This window comes from Phascolarctos cinereus, unplaced genomic scaffold, assembly GCF_003287225.1.
Source record: "Phascolarctos cinereus isolate Bilbo 61053 unplaced genomic scaffold, phaCin_HiC Scaffold_7;HRSCAF=346, whole genome shotgun sequence".
Taxonomy (NCBI): domain Eukaryota; kingdom Metazoa; phylum Chordata; class Mammalia; order Diprotodontia; family Phascolarctidae; genus Phascolarctos; species Phascolarctos cinereus.
The window spans coordinates 39,933,289-39,959,778 of record NW_027556180.1 but is presented as its reverse complement, the minus strand read 5'-3'; the positions used below and the strand labels follow the sequence as shown (position 1 = coordinate 39,959,778).

General features: G+C 38.2%; 1 protein-coding gene across 6 annotated transcripts in view; it reads right to left on the bottom strand.

Moving 5' to 3' along the window:
- The window catches only part of PIK3CA (phosphatidylinositol-4,5-bisphosphate 3-kinase catalytic subunit alpha), an 86,601-nt gene that overhangs the window by 30,929 nt on the left and 29,182 nt on the right, over nt 1-26,490 (bottom strand). For 3 of the 6 annotated variants that reach the window (XM_020980681.2, XM_078147486.1, XM_078147488.1), the window contains exons 2-4: nt 5,047-5,474; nt 4,222-4,431; nt 1,600-1,850 (exon numbers count right to left, since the gene is read on the bottom strand). In XM_020980681.2, coding sequence (XP_020836340.1) covers nt 1,600-1,850; nt 4,222-4,431; nt 5,047-5,398 — 813 coding nt within the window. In that variant the 5' untranslated portion in view covers nt 5,399-5,474. The other 3 variants (XM_078147485.1, XM_078147487.1, XM_020980685.2) reach the window with 3 other exon arrangements.

Below are 26,490 nucleotides of genomic sequence, written 5' to 3'. Positions count from 1 at the left end.
TATAGAAATATTTATAACCACTGCTATGTTTAAGTCATTTAAGATTGCTTTTAGTTGCACTAAAATTTTAACATTCTAGAAGAGCTTGGACGGTAGGGCCAACCATGCAATATTGAATACAAATCAGTGGGAAAAACCCACCATGTTTCTCTTTAGGTACAGTAGTAGCATTGTTTTACTACAAACACAAGCAAAGTATGGAATTTACATGAGGAGACTACTCATTAAGATGGTGAAACAATCTTTCAAAGGACTGGGACACCACTTAAGCAATAGGTGGAGTGGTTCACTTCTTCTGTTCATGGTTTCTTGACAAAGTTAACAGTCAGTAGTTAAAATGGGACAAACAAAAACTACTAAAAAAAGAAGGAATTATATAAGAAGACAAAACCATGGCTATATTAAAAATAATAAAACAATTATTTTGACCTTCATTTTTTGAAGTAGTGGGTACCTTTTACCCTCAGCAGAAAGCTTAGAAACATCACTACAAATGTTATCCCTTTAAAACTGGGAAATGCTGGTAGCATTTGACTGAACACAGAATTACAGGGTTAGTGTAAAGGTTTTACAACAAATCTAGAGGTTTAGACCCCTTTGTTTTTACTGAAGTTTAAATAAAACTGGGAAATGCTGGTAGCATTTGACTGAACACAGAATTACAGGGTTAGTGTAAAGGTTTTACAACAAATCTAGAGGTTTAGACCCCTTTGTTTTTACTGAAGTTTAAATGCTAATATTTTTAGTTTCTTCAGTTGCCATATTCCAACTTTTGTTAATTAACTGTTGCATCAAAGGCAAAGTATAAACTAAGGCCAAATAAATGGACAATACTCAAAATATTACCTTAAAGTTTTTTTAGTCTGTTTTAAGAAAGATGGTCTTCATACAGAACACCAATACAAATATACTCTTCTAACTAATAGCATTAATTGGTTCCTCAAAAATAAATGATTTCCAAAGGAACAATATTATGAATGGAAGAGATTTCCTGAGTAAATTCGATTGAAGATGGTCCTAAGTGGACATGATTTGCTATTAAAGTTTAAAACAAGAAAAGCAGGAAAGGATTTGAAGAGAAGGAAAGGGAAAAGGCCAGCACAAAAAGCTTCCATCAGGCTAGAACCTCTTCCTTCTTTTCCCCTCCATGAACTATCTCTCCCTCTCCACTATCAGAAGGAAAGGAACACATCTCTCCTATGTTGGTTCAGTAAACATTTTCTAACTGGCTAGACCCAATTTGGCTGCCCCAAGACAGGTGGGGGCTCTACCTCTTTGGAGATTTTCAAGCAGAGGCTGGAGGTCCTTTGTTGGGCATGTTATAGTGGGGATTCCTTTATGGTGTGTCAAATTCTGTGACTCTGTGAATCATTCTATATCAACCTGAGGGCACACTGGGTCCTGGGAAGCAGGAAGGAAACAGCCATCTTCCAGGATAATGTGATAATAGACTTTATACTAAGACATAAAAGAGCTTTTGTTACTGTTAGATGGAAACAGAATGGTTGGGGTGATGCTTTGTAGGGTGTGCCTTTACACTCTAATATGATTTTTTTAAACTTTCTATTAATAAAAACTTAAAAACTCAAACTCACTCACCTTATATTGGCTAAGAGGATATTTTTCTAGCAAATACTCATCACATCCACACACTTTTAAAATGTATTTGCCCTGATACTCTAAAACACAGAGCTTCAGCTGCTCAGACGACAGCAACATACTCCGTGTTTTTTTCCGGATTGCTTCAGCGATCACATGTTCTGGTACACAGTCATGATTGATTTTTAAAGTGTACTTCTGCTTGTCATTGTTTGGGGAAACTATCACCCAAATCACCACTATTATTTGCCCTAGAACAAAATGAAATATTGTTATGTGCCATCAACATGAATCATATCATTTTTAAGAGACAAGAGATTTTTCATTTTCAAGAGATTCGTAAGTCTGACTAAAGACCCAGGTAACTATGAAGTAAAAACAACAGAAATACACACATAATGTATCTTCATTTCTGGTCAACGAGCTCAGTCAAAATCCTGATGATCCCACAGGTAGCAGGCATGTTCTCCAATGTCACTGCACACATTTACACATTTCCCATTCATTTATGACTGATGTGTTGGCACTTTTTTTTCTTTCTTTCTCTTTTTTTTTAGGCAATTGGGGTTAAGTGACTTGCCCAGAGTCACACAGCTAGTAAGTGTCAAGTGTTTGGTTTGAGGTTGGATTTGAACTCAGGTCCTCCTGACTTCACGGCTAGTGCTCTATCCATTGTGCCACCTGGCTGCCCCATGTTGGCACTTCTTACACTGGTAGGTTATAAGCCGATTCCCTGTCTCCAAAAGCATGGCTAGGGCAAAAGTGCCACACACCATGGGTCTGATTATGGGAGTGATTGATTCAGAACTGCAACAGACAAATAGCCTGTTAAAGTGGATGTATGGTGGAAGCAATTCCAACAATTTTATAACTGGAAGGCATATTTTAAAAGTATGCAATGGTAGCTAAAATAGCTGATAAATTAAAATGATAGAAAAGGATGAGAAAATGTAAATTTTCTTAAGGCAAGGAAGACTGAGAAGACCAAGCGGCATATAAAAGGATGGAAAATATATAAGATCAAAGTATATTCTAGAGGGAAAGAGACAACTTTACTTATGTTTGCATAAATTAGGCTCAAATGTGATCAGTAAAACATTATTAGTAAGGTTATTTATTAACTTTGTAGCCAAATATTTTATATTCTAAAAATTAGGAATTAATATATTACATAAAATAAAAATTAAAAATAAATCTGTGTCATATGCAAAACATAATTTTTGTTAAAATTTTGAAGTTAAAAAATATTATTTTTAAAAGCATATGGCCTATGACAAAGAGAAGTTTATTTTAACTAAACAGGGCAATTTCCATTTTAATAGTTAATTTTAGGAATTGACTGATATTAGATTAAAGCATAAAAGGCAAATTAAAGATGGAGTTTTGCATGTAGTTATTTCATAATCTAGAATGATAACCATAGCACTAAGTTACTGGATGGAAATTGTTACTAACGTGGTGATGAAAGACAAAAATCAACAACTTTTTAATATGAGTAATGGCGATATCAACATCTTTCCAAAGAGCTCAGAAAATGTCTGAATGAATACCCATTTTCATTTAAAAATTGGTAATTAATTCTAATTTCACTTCTGATGGTAAAGTAAGAACAGGGAGCCATGGATCTCAAACTGAGAGTTAATGCATAATCCATGTCCATAGAAAACAGTTTGAGCCTCATGGGAACAATTTCTCCTAATTGATTAGCACCCCAAGTCATCAGAGAACTGGCTCCTGGAATTTAAGAAGCTTCCTGAGCACTGAATATGGGTCCCAGAGGCAGAATAGTACAGCAGATGGAGTACTAAACTTGGAGGAAACAATACTGAAGTTCAAATCTCATTCGTGCTATGAGTGGATGTGGGTCTCCAGGCAAGGCATTTGACAAAGCATTCTGTGCACTTAGTACTTAATACTTAAGGGAGGCGGTGAAGCAGGAGCATGATGGCAAAAGTTTAATAACTGTATTCATTAACCATTTTATCCAATACATCCTTAAGTCTAGACAGTCAACTAAATAATACATTAAGCCCTGGTCTGTAGCTTTTGCCAATTTTTGATGTCAAATAGTCACACTGAAAGTTTAACAACTGCTTCTTGTGAGAGTCTGAGCTGGCTCCAGCACATCCCTGCCCTAAAGCCTAGTGAAGAGTAGGCTAGCTCTGGAGACAGAGGACCTGTAGGGGTATCCTGACTGTGTGAAGTAGGGCAAGTCACTTTCTCTCTCTGCCTCAGTTTCCTTATCCATAGCAGGGGGTTGAACTAGATGACCTCTGCTTTTCCGTCCAGCTCTAAAGCAATGCTCCAATGATAAAGTTAGCAACTTATTCGCCAAGTCAGAGATGGGCTGTAATCTGTGTCTGAGGGAAGGTCCCACAAGTATAGTTCCCCACACTGACAAAACAGCTGATCCTTTATATGTGTGCATAATTACCTGTAGCTATGGCCTATCAAAAATTGGTCATGTATACTGCATAATCCTTACCACAAAAAGTTTACAATCTGGGTGTGGAAAAATTATTTTAAATGCATATATACATATAGGTGGAATTTACTACACGGATCACTGTAACAATAGCAAACCTTGTAACATATTAAAAGAAGGTAACTAATGCTTCTTACCTTTATCTAATTTATTGTATATGTGCTTTGGCAATTCTGGTGAAGATTCTACATTTGGAGGATAGACATATAATGCTCTACTATGGGGTGCATGGACATCCCTCAGGTCCACAGCTTCTTTACAAACATTAAGAATATTTCTTCGGAAGTCTTGTACTTCTGGATCTTTAACCATATCAAATTCACAAACAGGCATACCAATAGCAAAACCTTAAAAAATACAAAATAATATTCTCAATAACCAAACAAATGTCATGGTATGAAAAGATTTTATACATCTTGGCAATTGCCTATTTTTGGTGATGGGAGTTATGCGGCACAGAAGATTCTCCTTTCCCACTTGAAAGAATTAGAGATATTTGACCAATTAAAAAGAGGACCTTGGAAGGGTTAAGGACTATCTTTAAAACTGCTTGAAGTCACATTTGTAGGCAATAATATTAATAACCTCTGCAAATAATCAAAGAATTCTATTTTATTAACTTCATTCTCCCCAAACTTTGTAAGTATAAACTCGACACTTTTCCCCAACCCCCCAAGTAATCAGTATTAAGGAAAATCTTACTGAGGATAGCAAGAGTTTAAAATGTCAGCTTAGTGAGCTAGTGGTCAAAAATATTTAAAATCTCTCATGACTTTGTTTGGAGAGCAATCTTTAAGCTTAAAAGGGACTGAATTGGAACTATTAAGGTCCTTGAATATCTTAAAGTTATTGATGTCAATAAGTTATATGCAAAAATCAGCCTCATTGTTTAATAATTATATTAAGGAAATATATAAGGAAAAAAATGAAGAGGCATAATGAAGATGACCAAATTATCTTACCAATTTCTCGATTGAGAATTTTTTCTTCTCGGTTGCCTACAGGTTCGATGACTTTTAGAAAAGGCTGAAAAAGCCGTAGGTCACAAAGTCGCCGTGTTTCATCAAAAAATTCTTCTCTTTCTGCTTCTTGAGTAACACTTACGAAAATGTAAGAAGTTTCATCCTGAAGGAGCTGGTGAAGAGGGTATTTCCTTGCTTCTTTAAATAGCTCATGTTTAATAGTTACTAATGTAGCCTCACGGAGGCATTCTAAAGTCACTATCATTCCATTAGGTAGAAGACATTCTACTAAGATTCTTGGGGGCATCAAATGGATGCCCCACAATTCACCGGATGATGGTCTTGGAGGCATGGTTCTAATATTTCGGTGGTCTTACATACAAAATTATTTCACGCATCTAAATATGTCACTCATCCAGAAGTGAGACCTAAACAAACAAAAAGCATTTATTAGGAGAGTGGCAGCTACAGAAAGAGTAAATGTTGATGATAATCCTGGGGAACAGGGTTCTCTATAGTACAAGATTACTGAAGTCATTTTGAAAAATATAATTACAAAGTAGAGGTGCTAAGGTAAATTTATCACATAACTATTGAGCATAATAAACAGCACAATGAATAAACCATGGGGCTTTAATGAAGCCCAGAGATACTTAAAAATATTTCTTTAGATCTAAAAAAATAATCAAACAGCTCAAAATATGTGCATTAGCCTTTCATTGTAAAAATGTCTCCCCCTGGCCCCTCATATGTACATCTATCTCCTCCTATAATTACTTAACAGGGCATTCTCAGCCTTTTCCATAGATGTCAGTCCTGCAACTACTTTACATAATTAATGTCTAAGTAAGCAAAAGAAAAATATTAAAACAAATAAAAGATTCACCTAAAAAAGGATGCATACTTTAAAGGGAAGAGGTTTTTTATTATAACATTCTCATGGCTCACTAAAGTTCAATTGAATCTTTCCTTTGCTAACAATGGCCCAAGATGAATAGGTGCTTAACAATGTGGATAATCTCTACACTTGAGACATGTTGCTACCCATCCGTGTCTTCTCAACCTGTACAGTTCTTGACCATTTCCTTCCACAAATTCTTTTGTATAGTATATAGGATCTACTTAATATGCTAGTTTACCATTTCATGGATACTTGTGAAACATCTGGGCTGTTCAGCTACTATTTTTACATGATTGGCAGTTTCCAGTTATATACAACTTTGAGGATACGTTTTACAGTACTTCATGCACACCCATCTTTAGTAATATATGCTACAGTCAAATTCCATCTGACATATGTCTTTCTACCACCCTTTGGGCCATTTACAATTTGATTCTTCTGAGATTGTGTTGTTCAAAGGCTCATAGTCTTACAGATTTAGAGATGGAACAGACCTCAGATTCAGTCACCAAACATTTGCCCTCAAAAGTCACCTGGTCCACTCCCTATATTACACAGATGAGGAAAAGAAAGGCTCAGGGAGCTTAAATGTTTTGCCTTAGTTGGTTATAAGGGAAATAAGAAGCAGAGCTGATTTGAGCCCCATTCCTCTTACTCCAAATTACATGCCATCTACTCCGCTATGCAGCATCATCAAGAGGATATTCAGTCTAACGAGCTAGAAGTTGTTTTGGATCTGAGCAACTTTTAGTTCATGAAAAGTGTGGAGTCATCTCCCAAATGGGACAGAGCCCACCCTTTTCTTCTAATCCTAGGTCCATCTCATTGCCCATCCAAAATGCTTAATGCTTACATGTTGATAGACTAACTTAATGGGCTACCTACCCATCCACATGCATGTCCGCCTGAGTACTAGGCATTCTGTACTAGGGTATTTGGGCATTTAGTCTTGCCTGTGTGGATTGGTAGGCCATCATCTAACTGAGGATGCTAGGGGTATAGTACTTGATGCAGTCAGCATAATGCCAGCTACAAAAAGTAAATCTTGATAAGTTTTACATAAAAGTCACAAAAATACATAAAACACATGAGTGTGTACACACACACATACACGTTCCTCTCCTTCCATTTGGACTCTGTATGTAAAGAACACCTTCCATGAAACTGGTGAACACTTTTGTGGAGTATCTGTCTTTTATGCCTCACTTGACAAGAAGACTGTTTGCCTTCTGTTTGTTTGTTTGTTTTTTGGTGAGGCAATCGGGGTTAAGTGATTTTGCTCAGGGTCACACAGCTAGTAAAGTGTCAAGCATCTGAGGCCAGATTTGAACTTAGGTCCTCCTGACTCCAAGGCTGGAGCTCTATCCATTGTGCCACCTAGCTGTCCCTCAAGAAGACTATTTGACAAAGTTATTTCTTTGGTTTTATCTATCAGGTAATTTTTTTTTTAATGATCCTGACATATTCACAGAACATATCTTGTTGGAAAGAGAGCCACTGCGTTGTATTATACATGGAGACAAATTACGTTTTAGACTCTACAGACTCACAGCAAGATCTTATATCACCTGCTTTTAGTCTGGAAAATGGGATGTGTAGTAGAAAGTCAGTTGCGAAAACTTGCTTATTTCCTCCTCATGTTTTCATCAAGGATTCCCTCCAGACACATAGAGACTATTCTCATTAAATTTTTGTAGATGAGAAGTATATGGTTTGGTAGTTGCTTATGTCTTCTGGATGCCTTTTTTTGGGGTAGATACAACTGTGGTGATTTCTCCTTTTGGCATCTTCTTTTGCTATCTTTGAAATCAATTCTTGAGTTACTTTAAAACGGTGTCATTTCCGAAACATTTTTTCCCCTGAATGCATGTATTCAAGTTAGGCCACTTTCTAATTTTATCTCCCAAGTACTATTACTACAACTTATATAAAAGGTAACAAGGTTTGTTAAAACACAAATGTGGTGGTTCCATCGTCTTCAATGACAACAACAGATGTCTACAGAAAGGCTGCTAAATGTGTTTCATTTCTTATTCATTTGTTATCCTACTCATCTCTAATGGCTCTCAGGGAATCATTTTGGTTTCATATCAAGGTTTCTGACAGGTAAATTTTCATCTCCATTCCTTTATGTTGTTTTGTGAGTTGATACTGCTCACAATCTTTTGTCAACGACTTCCAAAATGTTCTTCAAATTGGCATGTACTCTAAAATGGCATTGACCCTGGGTGGTATAACTAGTTGTTTAGCAAGGGGATCAAGTGTTTGTCAGTTAAAGTTGTTTCTGTGTTCTTCAGCCTCCTCATTGTGGGAACCAGCCTCCTTTAAGAAATTATAATTATCAGAATTGATGTCTTGCTTTTATTCACTTCCTATTTTTAAGAGTTTAATAGACTTTAAAAAAAATGTTAGGTCACATGTGGAATGTTTCTATCATCCCTGTTCCTTTAGTTTTTTAATTTTTACCTTTAAACTAACAAGTTAATGATCTGACTGTACATAGTTGATTCAGAAATGAGTCCCATGTCATCAGTAACTATCCACTTCTCATCTGTTAAGACAGTAATTTTTATTTTGATGCTCACTGCTTGTCATGTTCAGTGCCTCCTCTTACAAAAACAAAAAAATGACAGAGACTTGTGACCAAAGAACCATAACCAAAGGACCCAGGAGGATACGGGCTCTAGTCAGCTGTCACTTTTTGCTTCCAGCCTAACACCCCTGTTACCTCTCCCTGAACTCTCAATTCCACCCAGCTCAGCTCTAATCCTTTCTGAGTGCCTATCTTCTACCATTGCCTTCATTTACTATGCTCTTTGGATTCCTGGTCTATAAATTAACTTCATCCTAAACGTCTTTTCAGTCTCTTTCTTCTTATATCCCCCCAAACCTGGCTCTCTTTGGAAGATATCCCTAGTCATCCTTCTCTCCAGTGCTTGTTATTCCTTCTCGAATTCTCCCCCAACACTGACACACACACACACACACACACACACACACACACACACACACACACACGAAAGAGGAATCGGTATACACTTTGCTTCCCAATACCACTTCCAAACTTTCCTGCTGCTGAAATTCTGTAAGCTCTTTCTGTGATGAAGGAACCATTTATTCCTGTTGACAGGTTAAGATACTTGTTGCTGAAATCTACCAGGCTCCAAGTCACTCTCCTTTTTCAACTTCAGTAACTGGCTCACAGTCATCCCCTTCCCCTTGAGGCCTGCTCTTGTGCACATACTGATGCTCTCTTGAATACTCTATCTCCCTTCCTCCCGCCCAGTTTATCAATATCCTCTCAGATCTTTACTCCACCTCTGCCACCGGATGTCACACCATCAATCTAAACTACTTCTTCCGTGTACCTGAACTCTGAAATTCTCTTTCCTGTTCACATTCTCCTGTATTTCCTCTTTTCCAAGCTCTGATGTGCCATAAGAAACCATCAATGTAACTAATTCAGGGAGACATAGGAAGAGTTAAAAGAACTAATATGAAGGCATGTAAACAGAGCCAGGCTCTCATCAGCTCTTGCAATGGCAGGCTGGGTGGTCTCTTGGCTTCAAGTCTCCCCCACTTCAGTCCATCCTCCTACTAAGCTGCTAATGTGATCTTGCTAATGTGCAGGTCTAGTCATGTCAAATCCCCTACCTCAGAAAACCTGCCATGATTCCCTGTTCCAATCCCCTTTTTTGGCTTTTAAAGCCCTTCAGAACCTGGCCCCTTCCTACAATTTCAGGGTTCTTATACTTTATTCTATGATCCAGCAACACTGGTCCCTTTGCTATTCCTTGCATAGTGTCCGTTCCCTTTCCTATTTCTAACTTTTCATTGTCTGCTCCCCATGCTCTTCCTCTTCCCATCTGCCTTCCAGTGTCCTTCAAGACTCAGCTTAAATCCTGCCTTCTGAAAGAGGCTGCCTTCCTTCTCTTCCTCCTACCCTTTGGGATTACTGCCCACTTACACTGTATATACCTGTATACATATAGTGCTAAATAAATGCCTGTTGATTATCAGTTGAATATATGACCACAACAATGTCAATGGAAAGAATAAAGTGAATGGAAAGAATAAAATGAAAGTAAACTTAGTGTAATTATAAGGATCAAGTTTGGCCCTGGAGAAGAGTTGAAAAAAATAAATTTTTATTCCCTCAATGCAGAGATAGGGGACTATGGATGTGGAATACTGCATATATTGTCAGACTTGGTCAATTTGTTGGTTAGTTTTGCTGAATTATTTCTTTGTTGCAAGGGAAGGTTTGCTGAGTGGGTGGGAGGGACATACAATCAATCTTGCTATAATGTGAAATATGCATTCCTAAAAATCAGTGCACTGTGCAAAATTGCAAAATAAAAACCACAGGACTAACGGGGAAAGTGGGGCTAGATCTAGGAACAAAATACTCATCAGTGACACATTAAAAAAAAGATAGGAACCTAATAAAAATGGTATCACAATTTCATACATATTAAATGGTTTAAAAAAATACACAAATCCTACAATAAACAGTAGTGGTGGTAGCAGCTTCAGGCTGTCACTCAGCCCGTGCCCAGTTCCCATAGGGCCTAGACTGGCAAAGTTGAATTGATGTAGGTGAGAGGGTGGAGTCTTGGTGGGAAACACTCTGAGTCGGGGGCCTCAGCCAAGGTTGAAGGTGGGAAAGGAGGAGGAGTGGCCCAGCCTTCCTCAGTCCACAGCTCCAACTACACCAGATAGTATACGATAAATGTGCCCCTTTACCTTGGAAAAGAACTTGTTTGCTTGTAGAAATGAGAGTGGATGGGGTTGCAGCTTGAGAGCTACTGTGAAGTGGTGTTACCCAGCCTAGCAGGAGAGCACAGACAGTGACCTGAGGAAGGAGCTGGGAGATGTTTGAAATGCTCAGTTCAGCTGGGTGCAGTTTTCTGTTTCTCGCAGATAAAACTGTGCATTAGTGTGATGTTATATTAAAATTGGTTCCTAATATATCAAATTCAATGTGAAGTTAAAAGAAAAGGTAACTATACAAAAAGAAAAGAAGGTAAGTTTCTTCAGGACAGGAAGTGTTTTATTTTTGTTTTTATTCCCAGGACCTAGCACAATACCTGGAACACAGCAGGTACTTCATAAATAATTGCCTGCTCTAGTCCTAAAATAGAGGTCTGACCACGTCAGTCCCTGCCTAGCACCCTCCAAGGGGCTCTGTACTGCCTCTAGGATACAATGCAAACTCCTCTGCCTAGCAATAAGGGCCTTCCACCATCTGGTTCCAACCCACCTTTCCAAATCGATTTTCTATTACTCTTCAGATACTCTATGTTCTAGACAAAGCAGACATGAATTTCGTCCTTCTTCTCACTGCCTCTTAGCACCCTTATCTTTTTTCAAAGACAAAAGTGAAACAGTTGCTGCCCTCAAAAAGCTTACCTTCTCACAGAGAAGACAAAATGTGCACATAGAACTATCGATCAAATAGACACAGAATGAATACCAAGTACTTTGGGGAAGGAGGGTACAAGTAGCTGCAGGGATTGAACAAAGGTGGCCCTTGAACTGAATCTTGAAGGAATCCAGGGATCCTGAGAGGAGAAAATGAGGAGGCAGAGCATTACAGGGATGGGGGACAGCCAGTGCACAGGCCCAGAAATGGCACAGGAGTATCAAGAGGGCAGAGCAGTAAACAGACCAACACTGCTAGTCCATAACGTGTGTGGCAGGCGAACAACGTATGACAAGAATGGAAAGGAAGGAGAGTCAAAATAAAGAAATTTTCGATGCCATACAGAGGAATTTGTAATTGATCTCAGAAGTAATAGGGGGCGGCTAGATGGCGCAGTAGATAGAGTACCGGCCCTGAAGCCAGGAGAACCTGAGCTCAAATTCGGCCTCAGACACATAACACTCACTAGCCATGTGACTCTGTGCAAGTCACTTAACCCCAGTTGCCTCACCAAAAAGAAAGGAATAGAGAAGTCACCATATCTCTCCCTCAATACAAGATTTTTTTAGAGTAGAGATAAGTTATATTTGACCTTTGCACATAGTACATGACTAATAAATGTTTATTGAATTGGGCCCACTTTTTTCTCTTACAAGTATGTATGCTCCTTGTGGGCACAGGTCAGTGCCTAGCACCCAGTGGGTGAATGTATTAAATAGGTGTTTGTTTAATTTAGTCAAACTGGGGACCAATATAGGGCAGATTAGCAGCAAGTGTTAAAGTTTCAGCTGAGGGTAAATTACATAAGAGGAATTTACCAAAGGGAAGTGAATAACTGTATCAGTCACAGCATAAAATAAAGTAACTCCTACTGAACTTTAGTACCTAGGCCCTAGGTAAAGAAACGGGTGTGAGAGAGAGAGAGAGAGAGAGAGAGAGAGAGAGAGAGAGAGAGAGAGAGAGAGAGTGTGATGGCATTTCTGTACTTCAATAAAGTCTTAGGGAGAACCACCTGCTAGGGTCAACCAACCTCTCTGTGGGGTGGTACTGTGAAAAAGGTGGAGGATTTGGAGTCAGAGGGGCTTCATTCAAATCTAAGCATTGTCCTTCCCTTACACTTTGTGTGAGGTTGGACAAAATCCCTTTCGCTCTCTTGGCCTCAGTCTTCTCCTGTGTAAAATGAGAGGGTTGGCCAGTGCCCCCATGGCCTGCTCAGCTCTAAGTCCTGAGGCTATCCTAGGACAAAGAACCCTTTTCTGATTTCCCTAGTGCTACATGGAAATTCCAAGCTGCTACAAATTTCATGTGGCACTTCTGTCCTCTGAATTTCCAACCTGCACTTGGATTTCTGGTGGCCTGCTTCAAGGTTACAGTGTAAGAGAGGAGAAGCCCAGAGTACAATGAAGAAACTTTTCCCCAGAGGAATTAATTTTGATGTAAGACCATTTCAAATCTAAAAGTATAAGAAGAAATATTTAAGCTTTAATGATATTGGCTTTTCTTCATGTTTATAGAAGGAGTTACCAAAGTCATGGGACTTGAAAAATGAAGCCATTTTTATTCCTATTTCTCTGGAAAGAAAATTTAAATTGGTGGGGAAAAAGAACAAGCTCATTAAAACTGGCACAGAAAGAAGTGATCACTAAGCTCACTGTAAAGAAAAACATAAAAATGGACAAGGAAAGAGCTGAATGACTAATTTTAAACTTGACAAATTGCCTATTTTTTAAAAGTTCAAATAAAATCAAAACCTAAACCACAAGCCACACCAAAACAACAGCTGTGTTTATGTTTTTGGCTTATTGAATTTGAATACCCCTTGTAATGAAATGGTAGGGGTAACCATTGCATATAATAAATAAGGAAAAGGGCATTCAAGTGTTTGCTGCAAAGCACGTGCCAGGGGGAAAAGTAACCTAGTAAAAAATGCTCTCATTTAGTAGAGGAAGCTCTGGCACCAGGGGCAAAAGTTCAGCAGAAAGAGTCTTGGTTTCACAGGCATCCCTGGTTTAGCAGGAACCTGGGTTTAGTCGAGGCCTCTATGGCAGTCTGCCCCTGTCTCACAGGGAGGCAGTTAGGAGGAAGTACTCTTAAAGCCTCAAAATGTTACAGAAATGGGAGCTATGATTAGTAGCCAGCTCTTTTAGATGTAAAATACCAATAACCAACCACACACATCCCTTCTGCTTATAGGGACAAGAGACATACACTGGGACAGTGGGAATGGCACTGGCTTTGTTTCTGCTCAGATATTTATTTATTAATTATGGGACTTCGGTCAAGCTCATTTTATCTAGTACTTATCTATAATATGGGGATTAGGGTACCTACACCATAGAGAGGTTATGAAAATGAAATAATGCCTTTAAAATTCTTTCTAATTATAAAGAGCTTTATCAATGTGTTATTTCTCATATAGTACCTTGAGAATCTTAGAAGAAAGATACTGTTTAATACCATAATTTTGACATTTTATAGCTATGATTGAAAAAGGAAGTTTTGGGTGCATTTCTTATCTCAGTGAGGCACCCTTCTGAATTACACACCACCCCAGTTCTTTGGCATCAACTGTGGCCCACTCACATTCATGACTGGGTTGGAATCTTTAGAACAGACTGGAGACTAACCCTTCTTGGGTCACTCCCCCATGGTTGGACCTGCATAGGGCTTGGTTACAAATGAAAATAGAGAAGCCAGGGGTTCCATATGGTATGCCTTTCCAGGAAATGAGTCCTGAAAGTGGGAGAGCTAATCCTCGAGGTTCAGACCCTGGGACAGCAATGAAGGAGACCCAACTGTGGATGTTCTTGTGGTTGCCAAAGCTCTTTGACTTCCAGGATAATGATATGTTCCAGGCTGACTCTTTGCCACTTGGGTAGGTAGAATCCCTTGCTGATCCTCTCCTTCTTGCTGATGGCATGAAACTGCCAATCCTGAATTTTGCATGTGGTTATTTTCTTATTCTTCCCTTTATATTTCTATAGATGAAAATCTAGCAGAAGGAAAAACATACCAGTTTGCCTTTTAAAAATGTACAATAGACATTAATAAACTCAGCTATAATAACTTTTTAATGTCATTCTTCCCAACTCCAAAATTAGAAGGTTTCTGAAACTGAACTTTAAAACCTGAGAATATAGTGGGCAACATATGATTTCAAATGTAAAAGAACCCCAAATCTCTATGTAGAGAAACAGATTTTTTTAAAAGATATCAAGAAATGAGGATAAAGGGTGAGGGAATCACGATTTTAAAAATCATCAATCTAACTAGGAATATTCTCCTCCCTACAAATTGGAAGACTATTACCTAAGTATGTTTACTATACAAAACAAAACAAAAACAAAAACCACCCCAAAACACAACACCAAAGCCCAGGAGTTCTATACTGGTGGCTTGGACTCAAAGTTTACATGGTTACAAACACAGTGAAACCTCATTACTTGGAACCCTTGAGGAATGGATGATTTTGTGCATATTGCCAGACTTTCTGGATAAGTGAATGTTGTGTCCTTAATTTAAGTAAAAGAACCTTTAAGTTAGTAACTAATTGGAATGTAAATACACATAAAACACATTACATGCTTACCTGCTTTAAAACAGGATATACACAATTTAGACTTTTCTTGCCTCAGAATCAACATAAATCATTGTATAGATGGACTCTACTGTGACAGTGATGCCCATCTCCAGAGTTACTGAAGTCCACAGGACTATTTGCCTCAGCCACAAGCAGGCCTGCACAGTTCTATGTAAAAGTATGAGTCTTCTTTGTGGCTTCCTGCTTCTTCCCTCATCATCAGCCATTATTTTTAATCTGTTCTCCCTGAACCTAATGGCCCTTTGTCCCTATTCTAATTTCTGCAAGTTTAGAAACCAGACATCCATGGCTGTCAGAGAAGTGTGTAAAATACAGGTTCTGAAAAAAAAGTCCTCTATTTTGGACACTCAGAGGCCTTTCATGCTTATTTTCTGGTTCTCCACCATGTTCCCGACAGGCAAAGCTGCTGGGGAGCTGAGTTGTAAGTCAATGAATGAAAGCACGAAGAAACATTTATTAAGCACTTACTACATATCTCAGCACTATGCTAAGCAGATCAATACAATGACAAACAAGTTATTTGTTGACCTCAAGGAGTCTACATGCTAATAAAAGATAATACCTGGCAGTAGAGGCCACGTAAGAGTGTTTTGGAAAGGGAAGTCAGAAGATCAACTGGAGTAAAAGGGCAATTAGATGACATGTCCTTGCCAGGAAGAGTACTGCTGATCTGATTGCTCTTGTCCAAGCCAAAGTTAAGAAAGGATGTACAGGGCATGGCATAGACATAGCTGGAAAGTACCATGGTAGCCTGAGAATGAGCAAGATAAAGTGAAATGTTTACTCATCAGAGCCCAGGGTTACAGTTCTGGAGACTTCACAGTATCAGAGCATTTTGTATTTGAAAGGGACCTTAAAGGCCTAACCTATACTCAAACAAGAATTCCTTCTGTGGCATACTCAGAAGTTGATCCTCCAGCCTTTGTTTGAAGGCCTCTATCAATAAGGAAGCTACTACTTCTTCAGGGAAACCAATGTACTTTTGAATAGCTTCAATTAACAGGCAGTTTTTCCAGACATCAAGCCTAAATCTGCCTCTCTGCATCTCCTTTTCCGCTACACCCCACTCCACTACTCTAAGTTATACAACTCTTTGCGGACTAGCAGAATAAGCCTAATTTTTCTTCCACGGGATAGTTCCTCAAATTCTTGAACGCAGTTAACCTTCTCCAGCCCTAGTATTCTCTTCTCTACCCTACAGACTTTCACTTCCTTTAACTGATTCTTACATAGCACGAACAAAAGGCCCTTTATCATCCCAGTGGCCTTCCTGTAGGGTATACTCTTCAACTTAGGTGTTCAGAATTGAAGTAGTAGAAACAGAAATGGTAGAGCTAGAAGGGATCTTAATAATCCGTTCCAACCTCCCCATGTGATGGATGAGAAAACTGAGGTGCAGAGAAAGTAACTCGCCTGGGTTATACAGCTAGTTAGTAGTTAGTAGATCAGATCTCTTCATTTGCCACATTCCTATCTTCTCAGGCTCCCATTTTAGGGAATGAAGTGCTACCCTAATAGTTCTTATTACTGAAAAGGATGAAGATATAAAAATCAGTACTCTTTAAAAAGTATACTTGGAAATGAAGTATGTGAATGTATGTGCATATATATTTACATACTGAGGAAACAGTTAAGAGGCAGGTAGATAAACTTTTTGCATTAAGGGAACACAATAATCATTCATCCAATTAATATGTACAAGATATTGTGCTTTATCACTCTGGGGATAAAAACTATGAATTACACATGGTCCATTGTCCTTAAGGTACTTATAATGTGCTAGGGGAGGTAAGCAGGGGATACACAACAATCATATTAAAAGGCACCATGTGTCAGCTGAGGTGATCAAGGAAGATGCCACAATGACACGAGAAAAGTGCCTCGAAGGATGGATTAAGATCTCAATAGTCCGAGATAAGGATAAGGTGATTCCAGAAAAAGGAAAGATACGTGCAATGGAAGAAATGAACAAGTCTCTGGAAAACAGTAAGTAGATCAATTTGGTCAAAGCATGTGACAGGAATAGTAGGAGGTACTTTTTAAGTTAAATTTCACTGATACCTTTTGCTTTAACTTTTTTTTTTTTTGGTGAGGGCAATTGGGGGTAAGTGACTTGCCCAGTGTCACACAGCTAGTAAGTGTTATGTGTCTGAGGCCACATTTGAACTCAGGTCCTCCTGAGTCCAGGGCTGGTGCTCTATCCACTGCGCCACCTAGCTGCCCCAATAACTTTTGTTTTTATGCCACACACATTCCTGGATATACTCCACTCTGTACCCTTGGAGCCCTCCTTTGTAAGAAAATGTTTCAGAAAAACAACAAATATGACGTCCTGGTCTGACAACATAGCAGTTCCTAGCCTCTATCCCGAGAGAAGGGAGACATGGTTCACTGATGTTCCATTGTGTGTGAGGGAGAGAAAACTGGAGGTGCATATTGGGGCCAGTTGTGGTGGCCCTAGACACCAGGCTGAGGGGATCGGACTTTATCTGACAGACAATGGCAAGCCACCAAAAGGGTTAGGGCAAGAAGTAAAGCTGAAAGCTCTGCCCTCAGAATGTTAGTCTATATTTGGAGAAGATGGTAAATAAATGCTTCTACCAAAAGCTCAGGCGTCAGGTGATATGGGCATAAATTAGGGTACAGTAATGATAATAATGAAAAGAAAGGGACTGATTGTCTCTTACAACGCACAAGAAGACTCAAATCAAAAACTTGGTGACCGACTGGATGTTGGGAGTAGAGGGGAAAGAAGTTAAAGATAATTCCTATACATGTAGATGTATGTGTGTGTGTATATGCATACACACACACACACACACACACACACACACACAAATCCTACTGCTCTTGTAAGGAAGAACTAATGAGTAGACTTGAGCAAAATTTTCAGTGCCTAGTGAGAGCCCCTGAAAATCTATTTTATTCTTTACCCATAAAATGGAATCACTAAATAATTGACTAGAATTCAAAGGGACAGCTGTAACATGCACTAGTTCTGGAAGAATGTACATTATCCACATTTAAACTGGTATGCTTCATTGATCTTTGCATATTAACCATGAAAACACAGATTTAACTCAAAAATTTAAAGAAAAGATGATTTTATCCATACAGTACTCCATCAAGGCACAAAGTGCAGTTCTTATAGCAAGAGTACAGAAAATTCAAATTTGATTGACATATTTCACAATTTTAAAAAATGTTCAACATATAAAACAAATTTTGACAAACAAGAGTAAAATGTTTCTTGGAGTTTTCAATAATGATTATGGGACCTTGTATACATGATGGACCATGCCAAAACAATGTGTTGGAGATACTGGAAACAACATAAAGAAATGCCTGAGTCCTAACTAATGATATCATAACTACTGAAAGAAGATTCCTTCTTTCACTTCAGTCCTATTTTTCTTACATCATTTACTAATATGTGGAAAAATGCTCTGTGAAGGGGAAGAAGAAATGGTGTACATAGCAGAGTACAAGGAAGAGTCATGAATGAAATGCTGTAAATAATTTAAAATTTAAAAGAGCTAAAAATAGACTATATGCACATTACTACTGTTAATTCTCACTATTTTTCTCAGGTATACAAAAAAAAAAGAGTAGTGCTTAGACTCTAAGTCAGTAGTCCCCCAATCTTTCTTAGATCAAAAAAATCAAAAATGTTTGATGAGGAATATTTATACTGTTGCCAAAAGTAGGTTTTATCACAAATATATCGAAGGGTAGGCTAGCAGGAAGTGAAAGTGGCATCATAACACAGTGAAGGCAATCAGGTATCTCCTGGCACTATATATTCAATGGGACACAAATAATTTTATCTTAAGAGTAAAGATTATTAATATTTCTTTTTTCATAGTACTGAAGGTGATAAATTATAGTTTCAGGTGGGCATGGGCACACATAAGAAACTGGTTGCATATTATGCAACTCTAGAAACTTCAGTAACTCTTAGGTCATTATGATGTTATTTTACTACATGATTATTGCTTTATTCATTACTAAATACATTTAATGTTTAAGCTTTAGTAGCTTAAAACTGAACCAAGACTTTCAGGACATCCTATATTATATTACAATTTGATTACTAAAGGAAGAATTTAATGCTGTCTCATATGCAAAGACACTGTTGCCCCACCATCAACAAGTGTACTTTGTCTTGTTTTTCTAATGTTGGTAAGGAAATCAATTCAGTACAAAATTTACTAAGCATGTAATATGTGGAAGACCCTGGTCTAAGTGTTGGTTATTTAAAAACAACAAACAAAAAACCAAGAGCCCCTGTTAAAAAGTAACTTTTTATTTAATACAGGAAATGATATATAGACAGAAATAATCACATTAGCATATGAGCATATAAAAGGTCAAAGAGTAGCAACATGAGTGATTTGAAGAGGAAAGGATAACTTCTATTCAGGGAAAATCAGTAAAGGGTTCCACGGAAAAGGTGTCACCTCCTCCTTATACTCCACATTCTAGACAATCCAATTCCTGCCATCCTCCTGCCTTGATTCATTTGTACACTCTGTCTTCCAGTTAGAATGGGTTTCCTAAGCCACCTTCCACCCAGTATTTACAAGCAGGCCTTGAAGGGGAAGCTTTCAACAGGTGAGAATATAGAGTATGAAAGAATAAGTTAGAAATCTATATTATAGCCAGCCTGTGAAGGGCCTTGAGTGCCATTCTAAAGGTGCTGATCTTAATTCTGTAGTCATTAGGGAACCACTGACGCTTCCTGAACAGGTAAATAATTTATCATTTATCATGATCTATGAATTAGTCTACCTCTGTATCCATATGAGGAATGTGTTTCAAGAGGGGAAAGCCTCAACACAGGGAATCCAATTAAAAAGGGTCTTTTAATAGTTCAAAAAAGAGGTAATAAAGATATAAATAAGGTCTGTAAATAAGGGATTGTTCAAATGGCATGAAGTAGCCCAGGGCATAGTTTGGAAGCCTAGGTCCCAATCCATTAAAAAATAATACACATTAATTAAATGCTTATTATGGACAAAACATTGTCCTAAGCTCTAGGGATACAAAGACACAATCGAAATACTCTCTGTTCCTCAGGAGCTTGCTTTCCATTCAGAAGTACAATAACTACAAATAAGGTCAATACAAGGAAAACTGAAGGAGAAAGCATTCACAGCTCAGGGCATCCAGAAGATGGAGGCAGACAAGAATGGCTAAAAGCAACAAGATGAAATTTTATAAGGAAAACAGTAAAAACCTGTACTGGGTTTAAAAAAATTAAACAAGCACACAAAATGAGGGAATTAGAGAGGTCCTCAGAAGCCACCAAGTCCAACATGGGTAACAGAATCCCTTTTACAACATTCCTATGAACAACATGTGGTCATCTCTAGCACTTCTTAAATTGTGGGTCCAGACTCCACATGGGTCACGAAAAATTTGGCAACAGTAAAAGGTTTTTGAATGTGTAACGACCAAAAATTAATTAAAAATTAAATGTGTAATGAATCTGAGGTGTTTCTGACAGTGCTTGCTTGCAGCCTGCAACTTCACTGCAGCCTTGGTTCTGAACACACAGCATGTGCACTTTGTACTGCACATGCTGTCATGACTTGCAACACCAACAAACACTGCCAAAATGTGAAATGGGGTCAAGAGTAGAACAAGTTTAAGAAGCCCTGATCTAGCCTTTACTTGAAGACTTCTAGTAATGAGGATCTTCCTAGCACCCAGGGCAGCCCATTTCACTGCCCTAATTGTTTCAAAGATTTTCTTTTTATGAACTCAAATTCTGCCTCTGCAGCTCACTTACTGCTCCTGGTTCTGCCCTGTGGGCTAAGCAGACTTTGTTAGTCTTTCAAACACTTAAAGACAGATATCATTCCTGCCTATTTCCATTCCTTCCTCCCCTCCCCATCCCCCAACAGTTCTCTCAGGTGAAACATTACACGGTGGATAGAGCACGGATCTGGAGTCAGGAAGATCTGCATTTACAACAGGCTCCGATACTTTCTAGCTGCTGATAGTGCACAAGACACTTAACCTCTGTCTGTCTGTTTCCTCATCGGTAAAAGCCCAATAGGAGCCTTACTTCCCAGGGTTGTTGTGAGGATCAAATGAGATAATATTTGTAACCCACTTTTGAAAGCATTATATAAATGCCAGCTTTTTCCCCAAACCATTGCCATGTGGCATGAGCTCAAGATTCTCCATTATCCTGGTTACCCTTTCTGGAAGGGTAGCCTAACAATGTCCTTCATAAAATGTAGTACCCAAAGCTGTGTTCTGTACAACATGGCTTCTCTTAATGCAGCCTAAGATCCCATTTGCTTTTGTGACTGCTGTATAATAACAACAGCTAATATTTACACTGCACGTAACATTTGTAAAATGCTTTACATGTTAACTCATTTGATCCCCATAACAACCCTGTGAGTGCTATAATTATCTACATTTTACAGATGAAGAAACTGAGGCTGAAAGAGATTAAGACTAGCTCAGGGGTCATATAGCTAATAAGTATATGAGATAGGATTTGACCTGAGGTCTTCCTGACTCCAAGTTCAGCACTCTGTCTACCATGTCACCTAGCTACCATATCACAGCATTATCTCATTTTGAGCTTTTGGCCCTCTAAATTCCACATTTTCTTTAGACCAACTACACTTTAGACATGCCTCCTCAACCTTGTACTTGTTGTGGAGTTGATCTTTTTAGCACAAGTGCAATTTATATTTATTCAAATTCATCTTATTAGATTTCACTTGACCAAAAGACCTGTAAAGATCTTTTACACTTAAATGTCATCCAATGTGCTAGCTAGCCCACTTCATTTTGTGTTATCCGCAAAGGTTCAACCTGAAGATGTAAACCTTCTCTTTGCTAAGGTAATGCCCCATTTACATGCACAAGTAGGATCACTCCATCATATCTTCTCCAGCAGATTGCCCTACTATTTTTACTCTTTCACTAATCTTCAATTTTTTCCTATCTACTGGCCGCTTCCCTGCGGCCTAACAATATGCCTGTGTCTTCCCCTAAATCTTAGTTGATTCATCCATCCCTGATAGTTGTTGTCCTCTTTTCTCTCTTTTGTAGCTAAGTTTTCTGAAAAGGCTGTCTGTCTATAATCAATGCTTCCATTTCTTCCTCTCACTCACTTCTTAACTGTATGCAGTTTGGCTTCTAACCTCATCATTCAACCCAAACTGCTCTTGCCTCAAAGTTACCAATGACTTCTTAACTGCCAAATCTTTTGGCCTTTTCTCAGCCCTCATCCTCCTTAATCTCTCTGAAGCCTCTGACACTGTCAATCTCCCTCTTCTCTCTAGGTTTTCAGGAAACTCCTCCATCCTCATCATTCTCCTGTTTGCTCCTTCAGTCTCCTTGATTGGATGCTCCTCTAGTTCATGCCGCTAGCCATGTATATCTCCAAAAGCTCTGTCCTGAGTCCACTCTTCTTTTCTCTCTTATGATTATCTTATCATTTCCCATGGTTCCAATTATCATCCTCAGATGATTTTTAGATCTACTTATCCAGCCTTACCCGGGTCTAGAGATCTAACAGGTCTCTCCTGACTTCTCATTTCTCCAATTGCTTACTGGACGTCTCAAACTGGATGTCCTGTAGACAACTTTAATTCAATATATCCAAAATCGAACTCATTATCTCTCCACTCCAAATGCTCCTCTCTTCCTAACTTCCCTTTTATTGTTGAGGGTATTGACCATTCTTGCAATCACCCAGGCTCAAAACACTAAGTGTCACTGTAACTCTCCCTCACCCCCTATATCTTGCCAAGTCCTGTCAAGTCTGCCTTCTCAACGTCTCTTTTATATGCTCCCTTCTTTCCTTCGGACACTGCTACCACACCGGTTAGGCCCTCGTCCCCTCATGCCTGGACTACTTCGATAGACTTCTGGCTGGTCTCCCAGTCTCAAGTCTACTCACTCCAGTACATCTTCCACTCAGCTATCAGTGATCTTCCTAAAGTGCAGGTCTGACAATGTTCTCCTCTCCCCCTCCCACCCCAATCAAAAAACTACAATAAACTCCTTACTACTCTGGAACAAATAGAAAATTTTGTTTGGCATTTAAAACCCTTTATAACCTAGACTCTTCTTACCTTTTTGTCTTCTTATACTTTACCCCCTCCACATAATCCTCTCCTAACTGCATTTTTACTGGGTGTCCCCCATACCTGGAGTGCTCTTGCCTAGCACCTCTGACTCTTGGCTTCCTTCAAGTCTCATACAAAGTCTCATCTTCTTCAAGAATGTACCTTTCCTGGCTCCCTAAATGTGAATGCCTTTTCTGGCACCGACCCAGGAGATATCTCATCTGCACATTGTTATTTTCATGTTGTCTTCTCCATTAGAATGTGAGCTCCTTAAGGACAGGGACTGTTGTTGCTTTTCTTTATATTCCCAGCACCTGGCACAGGCCCTGGCACTTAATAAATGCTTGTTAACTTGACAGCTGACGTCCTGGAATTCTTATACATAGATACAAAACATGATATCTATTCAAACTGAAGCTTTATTTCATTTTAGCTCATTCTTCTAACCCCACTTATTTTGTTTGCCAGATTTACTTTGCAGCACGAAAGATAGATGGGTTTTCCTCAGCTTTGCTTAACTTAATTAGGCACAAAACTATCAAGAGTTAGCAGTAAAAATGCCCCACTCTGTCCTTACCTCAGAATCTTATATTATCATAGATATTTTGTTATTTGTTCATTTAATGCTCCCAAAGTCAATCCACAGATAATGGGTTTATTACAAAAGGGGGTTCTGTGTCATTTGACAAAAGGCATAACATACAATGCAAATCTGAAAACACTTACTTTGTTTTAACTATCTAAGCCTTAGCAGCAATCTTTTTTCTTGATGTTATTCCACTACCTGCATCATTTGTTGGAAATAACAGAACACCCCACTACTTTATTAGCAATGTCACTAGGAAATATCACATTGTACACAACTCCAACTTAAATGGCAGTTTCTAGATACATAATTTGTTCATCTTTCAATATTTGTTCTTTGGCAAAAGGGATATTTAATTAAAATCAAAAGCAACTTGGAACAATGCTTCATGGCCACTGATAGCTGGCATGTAAGGGCCATGGACTGACTTACGAGTATACAACTGGAAAGAGTGGCTCAATCTTAGCCCAAGCATTTTTTGGTATCAAAGCATAAGACTGTAAGACAACAGCAGTACCTGTAGAGTAGCAACTGATACTAATCAAAAGTTATATGAATGTGTACAAACAATGGAAGAAAGACATTAATCTTCCAAAACGTAGAACTTCCAATGTAATTTAATATATATGTATGTATTTAATATATACATATGCATGCACACACACACTAACAACTGAATCATTATTTTAAAAAAGTTCTTTATCCTCAAAATGCACAGAATACTTATCTATACTTGACAGAGAGCTCAAAGCATGCCAAATGGAAATGTTAAGATATTTTTAATGAACAAGCTAATAAATCTGATATAGGAAACTCATTTTGTTGATTTCAACCAATTCTAATAAACTAATATTTTAATAATTATTATTTTATATAATATTATATTTATTTATATATTTATATTATATTATATAATAATTGTTATTTAAATAATATTGTTAGCCCACTTTTCAGTCAAAAATACAATAAAATAAAAATTAAACGTATGAGTTGTCATGGACAGACATGCCTAATGGCCAATCTGCTGGTGATATACTGCTCTACATCTCATTAGTCTGGTCCTTGGGGAGCAGGTGCATCCTGTCTTCAGGACTACGCTCTATGTCTTCCCAGCTTGAAAGAATCTGTTAGAGCTTTATACTCTGCTGATTTGTAAAGAATCCAGGGTCACCTCCCTGACAGAGATGTAGTAAATGATCATCCAATAATGGAATACAGTGAAAAGTGTTTCCTCATTATTTGTCTGCTGAATCAGAACACAGACTTTTAACATTATGCTTATTAAGTTATTCAACTCATCAATTTTTCTAATAGTAGCAGCTGTTAATTTCACAAGTTGTGATTCATGAACTATATTTTGTTGATATTAAATGGGAGGAGCAGAAGGAGATAAAGGAAGTTCTCAAAGGAGAATCCTAAGAGTTATATACAATCCTAAGTTAACATATGCCCTTGTTAGATGAGGGAATATGCTTGTGAGAAGGGTATTTCAAGATAAAATGTGACTCAAGAAGGAGTTTGAGTCTTTGAGTTATGGGGTATCTGGCTTAGATAGCAGGAAGGCACGAGAAATCTAAAGCAGAAGACTTCAAAGTGTTATATGTACTCATTATAATAATTAGAGGGATGGTTAAATGGGGCAGTGTCCATGATATTTTTAAAAAGTACTGTTTGTACTGGGCATGGTGGCACATGCCTCTGTTACAGTCTCTACTGCTAGGGAAGCTGAGGCTGGTGTATCCCTTGAGTTTGAGAGTTCTGAGCTGGTGTTAGACTAAAGCCAATTGGGTTGTTTACATTAAGTCTGGTACCAACAAAATGAACTCCTGGGAGTGGAACCTGGATAAATGGAGTGGGTTAAAATTTGCATGATGAGCAATACTGATATCAGGCCCATTAAGTGGCTGATCCATTTCCAGCCTGGGCAAGATAGGGAGACTCAATTTCTCCCCATGATCCTCAAAGGACTATTAGTGAAGACTGAGGCTAAGATCATGTGCAGGGCCACATTTGAATCTTTCTTTCCCTTACCTATATGGTTTAAGAGAACTGAAATAGAAACTTTAACTTTTATGTTTCTAGTTCAAACCTAACAAAGTTTAATAGTGTCTGCTTCTATTATTATGCAATTGCTGTTCCATGGCCCATAAGAACAGTCTAATAACATGAGATTTTCAAGAGACATGAAAACAGCTGTACACCAAAAAACACTCCCAGAGGTTATCTTAGATAGTAGGACAGGGCTGAAGAATCACTATAACAAATCTACTTTTCTGTATTAACTCCACAAAGATGAAGTTCAGATCTGTAGGTAGAACTACAAGAGAACAAACTAAAAAGTCAGCAGTCCCTTTTCTGTTTCATATTAGACTAAAAAAAAAAAACTACATTCACTTTTCTCTAAGAACCAACTAACTCAAAATTAAAACATGTTTTTGGTTCCTTTGTTACAGTGGGATTCATTATACCACTGTTTTTATCCATCACTAGAATACTCAACATCATCAGCACAGCTTTCCAAATAATCCAGCCATATCTATGACTGCACTGAATTCCACAAAAGCAAAGAAGAGTATGAGTCAGTATCCCTAGGGCAAAAAATAATGTTTCTTTGGTCAGAATGTTAAGCTTATTACTGATGCCAGTAATTTAGGCCTAGAAAATTTTCTTTGTATAAAAGAACAGAATGTTTCTTTTCTCTGTTCTAACATCTTCGTCACTCCTAAACTAGCTGAATTGTCCATCTGTCTGCTCTTGCTATAACATAATCCAAATCTGGGGTGGTGACAGGAAAACAGCCTTCAGTCTCGATATTTTCAGGGCTCTTTT